Raw genomic sequence first — 13461 nt, forward strand, 5'->3', positions numbered from 1 at the left:
CATAGATTATGCTCTAAAAGGGATGCAGGTTCTGTGGAAATTCTCCCATTCATCCATCCTAATCCACCAGCACTCCAAGCTTGTTCTTGCTGTAGGACCTTTGCACTTGCTCCTTCCGCCCTTAGGGCTGACCCCTCACCATTCCAGCCCTTGCACAGATATCCCTCCACAGAGAGGCCTTTCTGACTACCCTACCCAAATTGCTGCCGGCCCCTCACCTTGCTCTGTGGCTTTATGGCACTCACTACTGCCCGAGACAATCTTTGTCTCCATCTCCTCTTTAGAAGGTCAACTTTGTGAGGCCAGGAACTTTACCTTGTTCTTGGCTATCTTCCTAGAACTTTACACAGCATCTAGTATAATAGTAGGTCCTCAGTAAATATTTGTTTTCTGAATGATTAAGCAAAATTGCATCAAGCATCTCCTGTTTGCCAGCATTCTGCTTCAGGCCTGAGCTATCTCGTCAGTTCATACGAGCTTATCGAGTGCCTGTTTCTGTGCTAACCATGTTACGTGCATTATCTCGTGTCATAACCGCAACATGATGAGGTTGTTCCTATTATCCCAATTTATGAAGGAGAAAGCTGAATTGTGGAAAGCTAAGAAACTTGCTGGAAGTCACCGAACTAGGAAGTTTTAGTCTTTGGATTTGAACCCAGACAGTTCTCACTCCAGAGCTGAGGCTCTTCCTCACTGCATGGACCCCTGGAAGCACCCTGAGGTGCCCCCCCCAAGAACTTCCAGTAGAAGAACAGAGGAGAATGCTGACAGGATGGCCAGCAGCTTGTCCCAGAATAGGTGGTACTTGGATGGGTCTTGAAATTTTATGTTTTAAATGTGGATGAAGGATAGTTTCTTAGCTCTTCTTAAAACCTCCAACAGCTCACTGATCTTGAGCAAGATTGATGCTGATTGTCTCACTGAATTGGCTACAGTCTTGATAAAGTGACTGTAAGGTTCTGGTAATATAGCCAAATCCTTTGAAATATTAGGAAGAATATATTATTTCTTGGAGCACGTGGGTGGTTCAGTTGGTTAAGTGTCCGACTCTTGATTTCGGCTGAGGTCATGATCTCAGGGTTGTGAGATCGAGCCCCGAGTTGGGCTCCATGCTCAGCACGGAGTCTGCTTGAGATTCTCTCTCCCTCACCCTCCTCCCCGCCTCCCACTCCCACCCCCCCTTTCTCTTAAATAAATAAAATAAAATCTTTAAAAAAGAATATATTACTTCTAGGGCTATTATGATGTTCTTTTTTTAAGCCCCACCAGTTGTCACTTATACTTACTAATTTTCATAGCCTTCCCTCATCTTTTTGTGTTGATGTCAGGATAAATCCTGAGAGGATGCACCCCTAGCTAAGTCTGGAGAAACTGGGCTCCTGAGTCAGCTGCTCTAAGACACCAGCTCACGCTCTGGGAGAGGCAACCTGCTGCAACTCTCCATCTGGTGGTGGAAGGTCCAAATGTGGTGTTATTCCTACAATTGCTTGCTTTTGATTTTCAGTCTTAGCTTTGTTATGATCTCTATGGGCTCATATCCTTAAGTCTGACTTTTAGGGGTGAAATCACCCCAAGGGAAGCCCTTAGAACCAACACTGGCCTCCTCCCTACTGCAGAGGGAATCATTCTGTTCTCACAATGGAGAGAAACAGACACAGAATGGAATGGAGAGGGTGTGAGATGGCTAGGCTGCACAGTGTCTGCTTTTTCTACTTTTATGATCAGGGTGTTAGTCACGGCCATATATAGATGACCTAGACACAGAAAAAGTAATGTAGATTATTGTTGATTTGTTGGCCATCTGAAGAATCACATCCTTCGCCGCTCCCACCCCCCGCTCATTTTATGCAGGTCAGGAAGTCTTGACCAAACTATTAGCAAGAAAAGCTGCCTTAGTATGGGATTGAATAACAAAACCCAAAGCATTTTAGCCCAATCTTGAGTGTGTGTGTGTGTGTCACTCCTACAATTCTTTTTAAAAACTTTTTTCTAGTTTTATTGAGAATAATTGACATATATCCTTGTGTAAGTTTAAGGAGTATGGCATGATGGTTTATTTACATATATTGTGAAATGATTACCACAATAGGGTCAGCTAACATCTATCCATCCGATATAGATACAATTAAAAGAAAAGGTTAAAAAAAATTCTTCTTGTGATGAGAACCCTTAAGATTTACTGTTCTAACAACTTTCCTGTGTACTGTGCAGCAGTGTTAGCTTTGGTCATTGTGTCATACATTTGATCCCTAGTCCTTATTTTCCTGATTGATGGAAGTTTGCACCTTTTAACTACCTTCTTCCAATTATTCCTCCCCCTCTCCACCATCTCTGATCTCCCCAAGTCTGATCTATTTTACAATGAGGTTTTTTTTTTTTTTTTTTTTTAGATTCCATATAAATGAGATCACACAGTGTTTGTCTTTCTTGGTCTTATTTTACTCAGCATAATGCCTTCATGGTCCATCCATGTTATTGCAATTGGTAGAATTTCCTCATTTTTTTATGCTGAATCATATTCCATTGTGTGTATATATATACTGCAACTTCTTTATGCATTCATCCATCAGTGGACTTGTAGGTTGTGTCCATGTCTTGGTTATTGTAAATAATGCTGCTCTGAACATGAAGGTGCAGATTTCATTTTGAGTTAGTGTTTTTGTTTCCTTTGGATATATTCCCAGAAGTGAAATTCCTGGATCATATTATATTTCTATTTTTAATTTTTTGAGGAACTTCCACACTGTTTTCCGTAGTGACTGCACCCATATATAGTCCCACCAACAGTGCATGAGGGGTCCCTTTTCTCCACATCCTCACCAGGATTTATCTCTTGTCTTTTGATGATGGCCATTCTAACAGGCATGGGATGGTATCTCATGTGGTTTAAGTTTCATTTTCTTAATGACTAGTTATGTTGAGCATCTTTTCATGTACCTTTTGGCCGTTCATATATCTTTGGAGAAATGTCTATTCAGGTCCTTTGCCCATTTTTAAATTGGGTTGTTTTGTTGTGGTTATATGAGTTGTATTAGTCCTTTATATATTTTGGATACTAACCTCTTCAGATAGATGGTTTGTAAACATTTTTTTTTCCCCATTCCATATGTTGTCTTTTCACCTTATTGATGGTTTCTTTTGCTGTGCAGAAGCTTTCTAGTTTGATGCAGTCCAGCTTGTTTATTTTTGATCTTGTTGCTTGTGCTTTAAGTGTCGTATCTCCTACAATGGTAAAAGAAAAACCTGTATGTATTCATACAGCATGTGCCTCTACCCTCATGGGAAATAGTCAAGAGCAACACTTCAGCAAGATGAGGTGTTCTTTCGGGGGTGGGAGTGGTGGTCAAAGACAGTGGAGCTGGGATTAGGAGTAGCAGGGAAATGGATTTCACAGCCTAGCTTCTTGTTGAACAGGATCTCTTCTGATGCAGAGCCTGTTCCTTTACTATTCCTTATCTCCACTCCCTCATGGACTCATCAAACCTTCCTATCCTTTGATGTGTTATAGAAAATGTCCAGACTGGTTTAACTCCCCCCTCTTCTCTGGTTGGGTTGCCTGCCTAAACCCCTCAGTATGGTAATTCTGGAATTACCTAATGACTTAGCATCTGCCCAGTTTTCCTGAGTAGGAAGCTGAGTAGCCTCCTTCACTCCTTTCCCCTTCTCCCTAATTCTGACTGGTCACCAAGTCTGGTTGACTGCACCTGACACGGTCTCTGAAGTCTGTTTCTCTCCTCATTTGCCTTCACTCTAGTTATGGCTCTCAAAATCTCTTACCCACAGGGTTTCATTTCTGGGCTTACTGTCTTCTTGTTGCCTCCACTCTGCCCTGATAGAAAACCCCCTCTTGCGTTCCAAATGCCCACATAAGGTTGTGCTTACAGGGTGTACGGCCTTTCACAGGTTGGTTTTAGCTCTTCCCTCTGGGGCTTACATTCACTTACCTGAATGGGACAACACTCTTGACATTGCTGTGCTCTTCAGACCTTCTGCCTTTGCAAGTGTTGGTATCTTTTGTCTGGAATGTTCCTTCCCTTTTTCCAGTGAGTATGTGTCACCTCTGACAGCAGAAACTGCGTCTGCCTCGTCTGCAGCCATATCTCTTGGAACACAGTAGTACTCAATTAGGAAATAGCGATTGAATAAATTGATAAATATATTCAAGATCCAGTTCAGTTGTAGTATCTGTTGTGAAGCCTTCCCTGACTTCTTTAGTCAGAGTTACTCTTTCCCTCGCTCATGCATTCTGCGTTCATCTGCTCTGTTGCACTTCTAGAATTACATGTTGGCATGCTATGCTCTACACTAGACTATGGGAGAGTCCTTGGATCCTCTTGATCTATGCATTCTTAGCACCAAAGAGTATGGACCTCAGTAGGTTCTTAGTAAATGTCTGCTGGGTGAGTGAATGGATGGACAGCTAACCCAAAGACAAATTTTTCTCAGAGCAGAGTTCTCTGAAACATTTGTTACCACCAGATCACTCTCCCTTAAGGCACCTTTCTTTCTTCTGGGTGTTTGATACAGTTCATTCCTGTCAAAGGCTTCCAAATAATCCTTCATGACAAACATAGACAACCTGGTGATTGAGCCTACTTTGAAAAATGATCCAAGTTGTAGAGTGACATTTACAGTTACAGTGTTCTTATTTTTGTGCATATCAATTTACAATGTTCCATCTGCACAGGCCCAAGAAAGATGACAAGGGCTGGCAGTATTGAAGGAGTTGAATTTAGAAATGTCTAAATTTATTAATCTTAATTCTTTGGGATTATTAGTGATCGAGGCTATTTATAGAAGTCTTGAACTGAAAGGAAAAGCTTAAGGAGTAGTAACAGAACAGTAACAAAGTATTTCTACTTTGACTAAATGGGTTTATGATATATGAAGGGTTTAGGAAAGGTAGATCAGTCAGTCAGTGTGTATGTGCTCATTGGGAGCTTTAAAAATAGGGATGGTTTTCAACTATCAGAGGCCAGCAGATTTCAAATGGTATTTAAAAATGCCTTGTGGGCTTGGGACCATTTCTTTAAACAATACAGACAAAACAGGTAATAGCAGAATCTGGCTGAATGGGGGACTTGGGGAGACCCTCTGAGTGGGCTGGAAGAAGCATGGTTGGAAAACCATTGCATTAGATATCGGCAGTAATAACCCTGCATAAAATGTTGCTTTTAAAAGACCATTTATAAACTATGAGATCCTCCCCAACTTCCCTGTCTTTCCCATATCAGACCCATTAATATAGATGAGCAGCCTCAGGCCTTGAAATAGGAAAAGTGGGGGCAGTAGGATAGAGTGATTAGAACACTTAGAATGTAAGAGGCTCAGTTTTAAATCTGGACCTGTCACGGACTAGCTGTGTTTTCATGGGCAAGTCAAATAAATAAACTTTAGTTCTCTCGACATCCTTATCTCTATAATGGATTAAATAATAATGCCTACCTGATAACACAGTGAATACTGGGCCTGGGCCAGCTACGTGAGATCGTGTATGCAGAGTGATCGTTTATGTGCGTGTACATAATAAATACCCAGTGATTGTTAGCTGTCACTGCCGTCCTTGGTGGATTCTGTTGTTGGGAATTGTCCTCATTAAGAGGGAGAAAGGTGTAATGTAAAGCCTTGGACTCTTTCCGTGAATCCCGTTATATTTTTTCTCTGGATTTTCTACTAGGCTGTATGTAGCTATTGCATTTACTGCATAACAGAAAATGACCTGAGTATCCTACCCTTTGTTTCAGTGAAACACACGTAGAAGATGAAGAAGGTCTCTACGACTGTGTTTATGGGGAAGATGAAGGTGGAGAAGTCTATGAGGACTTAATGAAAGCAGAGGAAGCACATCAACCCGTAGGCTCCCACTTGCCTTATGTTTCAAGTTACTTTGAGTATTTTATTAGGACAGTGATTCCTTGCAAGACTGATTCATATAATTATTTATGTAACTTCTGCTGGAATAGTTTTTTGTTTTCTTTTTTACCTTTGCTACGTTTTAACTATATAATTGACTTCCTGCATTTGGAAACACATGGACATGACATTTTGCAGTTCAAAACAACCACAGGGAATCTCTGGTCTTGTCCTTTAATTTTCCTTGTAAGGAAAGCAAGTCTGAGAGAGAAATGATGTGCCATGCAGCTAAATAGTGGCAGAGTGGCAATAGAACAGAATTCCAGGGAATCACGAAATTACATTATCATGAAAGGAAATCTTCTCTTACCAAGCAGTTAAATCTTCTTTAAATTTGATGTAGCATTAAGTATATGTTAAAGAATATTTCTTCATATTTGTTAGGGGTAGAAGAAGCAGTATTTTTTTCTTTTGTTTCACTAAAGGGGCTCCTAGAATTTTTACTGTTTTATAAACTTAGTTTCACATATCGTCATAGTATGAGCCCACAATGGTTTATCTGCCATTAAAATATCTAAAACATTCAGAAAGAACTACTTTGAATTTTTTTCTCACCTATAATTTGAAAAAAATGGTCAGTTGCCTAGGCTTTCATTAATGTCTTTTTTTTTTATACAAAAGCTGGGTGGTGGTTTAGGGTTCTTTTTTTTTTTTTTTAGTGCTTTGATGAATTTCCTCCGCTCTCTTTATAGTCTTGCCTTTAATAAAAGGCTGGAGGTTTGTCCAGTGCCCCATATAGGGAGCAGTAGCTTCCATGGGAAGGAAACAAGTTACCTGGTCTGTGTTTGGTAAATGTAATGAATGCACTTTAACCCACTGTGAGCTGACAGGCTGCCTGTGGCAGGATTTTGAGTATTTTTAGGTGACAGGGTATCATCTGTATTTCCTAGAATCATCATCTGCTTTGGGTACCAGCAAATTCTTCAGTGTGTTTCCCAAGGGCAGTTCTTCATTCAGCTAACAGTGCCGGGTTGTTTATACCGGACAGGGTTAACAGCAGTGATCATTTAAATGCGTAGGGTCCTTCTTGTATACTCCTCAGGGTGCTATGTGCTTTACCAGGTTATCTTATTTACAGTTCCTTGGAGTTGGAACTATAATTCTCTCTGTGTTATAGATGAGAAAACTGAGACACAGAGAAAATAGGTAACTTGTTCATAATACCGAGCTAATAACAGAAAAACTGGCACTCAAACCCAATTCTATCTGATCCCCCATACCTTTGATCTTCATGTTATGCTCTTAATACCTCCAGTCTTAACACTAGTAGGTGAGCCAAACACCAAGATACTAACTCTTAAAAAAGTATTTTAAGATTTTTATCTATCAAATATCCTTTTGTTATTTTGCAAGTATTTCTATAGCACTTGTAAAGTATGCTGTACGTTAAGAAAACTATATTACACCATGTGTGATGTTTCCAGATTCAATAATGAAATAGATGAAATAATGAAAGTGATGTTTTCAGTATAAAGAGTGTCTATACTCAGAAATTTATTTTTAATTATTTAAAACTGTTTCATTTACATGGTTCAAAATTTTAACAGATACTTCATAAATGCAATAAATATATCTTTCAGTTATATGTTTTATGAGAATGGAAAGCTTAAAGTCAGTGATTTTGACTACCAGAGAGATTAACACATATGTTTGATTAAATAATTTTTTGATAATTCTAATTGCAGAAATGTCCAGAAAATGACATACGAAGTTGCTGCCTAGCAGAAATTAAGCAGACAGAAGAAAAATACACAGAAACATTGGAGTCAATAGAAAAAGTAAGTTATCAGTTATTATTTTTGATGCCTAAGTACTGCACTTTATAGTTAATATAGAAGACACTATGTCTACTGTGTATTTTCTACGTTTCAGTAGGACTTTGGATTTAAAGGTCTCAAAGCAGATTTATTCCTTCCACAACTAGCTACTGATTTCTTAATCTCGGAATGGCATGGTGGTAGACACCAGGGCTATAGCAGGAAGCACAACAGAACTCTGGTTCTCGTGATACTCTCTCTCCTATGGGAGGGTTTATAATTTAAGCAAATAAGTGTGCCAGGTGGTGATAAAGTCTCTGAAGAAAAATCAGTCAGGGAAAGAGGATAGAGAGTGATGGAGGTGGGCTGGTTTTATTTTATATAAAGTGATAATGGAAGGTCTGTGGTAAGATCACATTAAAGACAGACAGCTGAGGGAATTGAGGGAGCAAGCTGTGCCAACATCCCAGAGACGACAGTTCCTGGGAGAAAGGCCCTCAGATGAGACCGTGTTCCGCATGTTCCAAGGAACAGCAGTAGCCCAGGTGGCTGAAGCAGCATGAGTGAAGAGAAGCAGTGAGCGTGGAGAGCTGGTGAGCCACCGCATCCTGTGGGGGGCATAGAGAACACTAGCTCAAAGGTGGACTGGGTGAGTAGAAGGAGGGACGTGATCTAATGTAAGTTTTTCACAGCTCGTTCTGACTTCTTGGGAGAAAAGTTAGAAGGCTACTGCAGTAATTGGATTGACAGAACATGATAGTATTTGTAGAGCTGGCGAGGAATGGTCAGATTCTGAATAAATTTTGCAAGTAGAGCCAAGTGGATTAGATGATGAATTAAATGAAGGATGTCTAAGAAAGAGAGCAATCAGAAATGCTAGGTTTATAGCATGAATAACTGCCTGAGTGGTGAAGATTGTCACTGAGATGGGGAGGACAGGTTTGGAAATCATGAGTCTGTTGGGACATACTAAATTTACAATACTTCTCAGTTTCCAAGGGGCTGTGCTGAGGAGGGAGTTAGATATATGAGGCTGGCATTAAGGGGAAAAGTTGAACTGGCCGTTAGCATGATGCAAAGGAATCTATAAGGCTGTGGTACTGAATGAATTCACCTAGGGAATGGATGTTGCTAGAGGAGAGGTTTGAGGCCACCTCTGGTGACTTCCACATTTAGAGGTCAGGAAAATGAGAACCAGGAGAAAGTTTTGGACATTTAGGAAAAGAGCTGAAGGTGTGGGAGAGTTGTTTGGGAGGAGGGTGGGAGTAAATTGATTAGGGGAATGTAGTAGGATTATGCAGTATCACAGGCTCAATTGAAAATTAGACTATCAATCTAGTTCATGTTTAACTTCTTAGGTCAGGTACAACTTCCATAGCAAGCTAAATTTAACCAGGTTTTTTCTTCTTCCAGAAAAGCACAGTGGAAGAGGCGAGTAGAGAGTAAGGGTATATGCAGAGAAGTGATTCTTATGATGGTTTATGGAGTGTAAACTGGGTAGGAAGGGAAGTGAGGACATGAGAGGCATAGGCTGTTCAGTGGATGGGCAGACCCAATGGGGTTGAAGAAGTCCTTGAAGGAATGAGCTGTCAAGGTCGGGGGTAATGGTCAGAGAGCTGATTGCTTGAAATTAATGCTATTAGAGCCTTGCAGTTGTTGCTAATGAGAAGGTCTCAGGATGTGACCACCAGAGTAGGGAGCTGAGCTGGGATGGAACACAAGATTACTGGAAGTCAAGGAACTGAAAGGCCAGGCTATTGGGAGGATCATCTGCACAGATACTGAGATTGCCAGAAGTGGACAGTGGAGTGGTAATGGAAAGCAATATGGCAGGCCAAGAACTAAAATTCTCAAAGAATGAAGGGGATGATCCATAAATTGCACAAATACATAATTGATCTCAGGGACCTAGAATCTCTATAAGGCATTTGAGGGATATTTTTATCAGTCCTGTATCTCCAAAATATTGCCTTTTTTCCCCCCCAATTTGGCCAATAGTGTTTTTTTTCTTACTTTCAGAAGTATTTATTGCTGAAACTTTTTAGTCTATACTTTAAATGTGTTAACTTGTATTATGTCTTTATATCTCTATTCAAGTATAAAATTTTAAGATAGAATAGTATCTGCTTTTTTCTTGGTATTCATTATATGGATAAACAATTGACTTTCAATAAATATTATTTGTTGATGAAAAACTATTATTAGGATAAGTTGTGCTTAATTATTCTGTTCTATCCTTGTAGTATTTCATGGCACCACTAAAAAGATTTCTGACAGCAGCAGAATTTGACTCAGTATTCATCAACATTCCTGTAAGTAAAAATATGCTAGCTAAAATTGTGGTATACTTCTATAAAATCCCTACCTTCTTATTGGGTTCCAGATTCCTATTTAATATTTTCCTGTATTCTTGAAGAATTTTAACTCTATTTTTTGCCTCCTGAGTTCTTATATCCTTATTTTCTGGAAATAAAGGATATGTCAGATCTTCAGCCAAAGTCAGTTGAGATGCAAGCTGAACAGGCATGGATAAGATTCATGTATTATCCTTAACTCCTTGTCAGGAAGAGGTAGTCTAAGTTAAGGAATCCCTGGTGCCGCTGTCTGTCTTGTGGGAGCCCCCTTATGGTCCGCTCCCTGCTGTCTTGCTACTCCAGCCCCTCAGCCCCATCCTATAGATGCTGTCCTGTCCCCTCAACCCCATCCTATGGACATTGATTTCTCCACTTCCTTGGCCTCTGCTCTGTGGTGCTTTCTGCTTCTGCTTCCAGTTGTACTAACCTTAACTCCCATTTCTAAAATGCACTACTTCCTTATGATTTAAGAGTCCATTTTAGTGGTTAGATGTGAGGAGCTTTTTTTTCACATTTATGTAAGCATTTTGAATTTCAGAGGCCCTTCCAATTACCTTATAATCTTAAAGGATAGTTACCTAGAAGCATTGAAACAAACCAAATGCTGTGCCCAGTGAGGTCATAGTAGGCAAGATTCAAGTTCTTAAACCTCTAAAACTGGCTTGGGTTTTAATAGATGGCTCATGGATACACTAAACAGCACAAGTTTGCTTGTTTCACCTGAAAGTTCCCTACTATTTTGGTTGTCATGTTCAGTGTCTATGTGCATCAGTCAGTTTGGGGGTTATTGTCCTTGTCCCTGATTTTGGCCAGATGAAGATATTCTCATTGATTCATAGCATAGCAGGAAGAAAAAAGTCACAATATCAGGTGAACATTTAGCATAAAGCAAATCACATATTCTAGGAAGATGAGGCTCTTGAACCACCTCGCTGCTGTCGCTGTAACATAGGATGCATTTGACAGTCCTTAATCTTACAGCTTTAACATACTCTTCAACAAAATGACAGGGCCAACATATTCCTGTGTCCTTCACCCTGCTAAGGAAAGGGCTTGCTGTGAAGTCCCAAGGTACAGGGAAGGGATAATGGGAGAATTGGCACTTTGATTAGAATTTCCTCATTTCCTGGCTGTGACGTGTTATTTACTGTCTGACTGAAAATTACTTGCTTATCAGGAAAAGGTGGAATTCTGACTTCTGAGTTGCTCTAGCAAACTGCCTAGTACAATTTATCTGCTCTTTATTTATGCCATTAGTTGTCTGGTTTCAAGTAATTTAGTGTGATTATTGTTAGCTTAGCACCAGGACACCACTAATTGACCAAAGTGCAAATCTACAGTTTTATGTCCCAAGGACATGAGTCATTACTTTATTCTGTCAATAAAACATTAAGCACTCGGATAGTTTTATTTAAAAAATTAGAGTGATTATAATGAAAATGAGCTGTACATATTTTTATATAAGGAATAAATTACCCTTTAATAAATAGTGATATAATTTCCGCCCCCTCCAACAGGACACTGACAATTCAAGTCTGATCTGAAAGTGCTGTTTTCTATGCACTTGGCCTGTCTCCCTCCCCTTCCCTCCCCTTCTCTCCTCTTCTCTCTCCTTCCCCCTTCTCCCCTTTCTCACTTCCCTTTCCCTCCTCCCCTTCCTCCTGTCTTTATCTGTGGTAGCAGGTTTATATATTGAGGGCATTCAACATATCTTTGAAAGACAAGTCTAGCAACTGTAGGGATTTTCAGTTTGGGTGATTTTTTTTTTTTTTTGGTCCTGATTTATAATTTCCTTTGACATGTTTTTTTTGTTTTTTTTCTTTCCTAAGGAGCTTGTAAAAGTTCATCGGAACCTAATGCAAGAGATTCATGATTCCATTGTAAATAAAAATGACCAGAACTTGTATCAAGTTTTCATTAACTACAAGGAAAGGTAACTTTTAACTTTTAAATGTTGTGGCTATCACTTTGTGATTATAGTGAGGGTTAGTATTAAAATTGCTCATAAATAACTATGAAGATATTGCATAGGTAGTAATTAGAACATGGGACAGTTAATCTCAGGGTAGTAGTTTGAGCTCTGTATGTGTATCAAGAAAAAGGGAAAAACAAAAACAAGGATCCAGAGTTTTGCACTGCAAGTCAGAAGGTTCAGGTTCTTTATCAGACCCTTTACCCCTGATTTCTGTAGTTTTCAGGAAGTCATTTTAACTCTCTGAGCCTCCTTTTCTCCATCTGTAAATGTTAGGAGTATATTAGCTGGTGCCTAGTGCTTGGTCCCACTCCCACATTTTATAATTCTCTCTTTAAGGCAGTTTTCCCTTCTAAGTTTGAAAAAAAATCTTCTGACCAACTCATGTGTGTTAAAGTACCAAGAAATTTCACTTAAAATGTCATTCTCTCTTTTTAAATCAAGCACTGGAGTTCCTAGTGCTAAGAAGTGGCTAATGGATTGCTTTGCATCAACAGTTGGATAAACATGAACTCATTAGTAGTTTTTTTCTTCCCCCAATGGAAAATTAAAAGAAACAATAAATTACCCAACCTTTTTGTAAAATATCTGTATTACTCCACAGCTCCCCTTCCTGAAGCGGCCTCAGACTCCATGCAGTGCGAATTCTCTTCCATCTGGCACCGTTCAGGCCTCTCATTCATTCCTAATTTTCAGATACTGTATTTTCCTTAATTAAAAAGCAGGAAAGAGCAGGAGGTTTATTAATGAATGGAGTCATGAGTAGTGATTAAATAAAATTGTAGTGTAAAGTAAAACTGTTTCGGAGTGTGCATAAACAGTAAAAAGTTGATCTTTAATAGGAACATAAACAGAAATTTTTAATTTTGTTTTTGTGACATTCATGTGTACTTGATGTTAACGGTCATTAAGCCCGTTTGTAAAATCTACCTGCTGTAAAAATGTACGTGGAATTAATCCCATTCAAATTTAGAAATAAAAATTAGCCCTTTTAATAGCATAATGTGAGTGACCCTTATTCTGTGACTGCATGTGTGGTGTGCGTTTAAAAGAAATGAGAAAGCGGAGGTTCGGAGAGATGACTTGTAGTTTGCCCAGGGTCACGTAGGTAGTTAGAGACACAGGACAGGTGAGATTTGCTCTGATTCCCCCCAACTGTGGTTGTAAATAGATGGGAATTCTGCCTCTTCCCTTTCCACTTTATTCTGGCTTTTTTTTTTGTCTTACGAATCTCTCTTTCTCCCTTTCAGGCTGGTTATTTATGGGCAGTACTGCAGTGGAGTGGAGTCGGCCATCTCTAGTTTAGACAACATTTCTAAGACAAAAGAAGATGTGAAACTGAAATTAGAGGTACCTGTTTATTTTTTGTTTGGTTGTGGAATAAAGTAAGATAAACCTTAAAGAAGAGGAGGGAGATGGTGGATGGGCAAAATGGGTGAAGGGGACAGGGAGATACAGGCTTCCA

The 13461-nt window shown here is 39.5% G+C and overlaps 1 protein-coding gene across 1 annotated transcript in view; it reads left to right on the forward strand.

Annotated features, from left to right (window-relative positions):
- The window catches only part of VAV3 (vav guanine nucleotide exchange factor 3), a 359106-nt gene that overhangs the window by 167037 nt on the left and 178608 nt on the right, over window positions 1–13461 (forward strand). Inside the window, exons 5-9 of the mRNA XM_032422283.1 lie at window positions 5745–5853; window positions 7599–7691; window positions 9914–9982; window positions 11854–11957; window positions 13247–13346. Coding sequence (XP_032278174.1) covers window positions 5745–5853; window positions 7599–7691; window positions 9914–9982; window positions 11854–11957; window positions 13247–13346 — 475 coding nt within the window. The remainder of the gene's footprint in view (window positions 1–5744; window positions 5854–7598; window positions 7692–9913; window positions 9983–11853; window positions 11958–13246; window positions 13347–13461) is intronic.

The sequence above is a fragment of the Phoca vitulina genome, unplaced genomic scaffold, assembly GCF_004348235.1.
Source record: "Phoca vitulina isolate PV1807 unplaced genomic scaffold, GSC_HSeal_1.0 scaffold2, whole genome shotgun sequence".
Classification (NCBI taxonomy): Eukaryota; Metazoa; Chordata; class Mammalia; order Carnivora; family Phocidae; genus Phoca; species Phoca vitulina.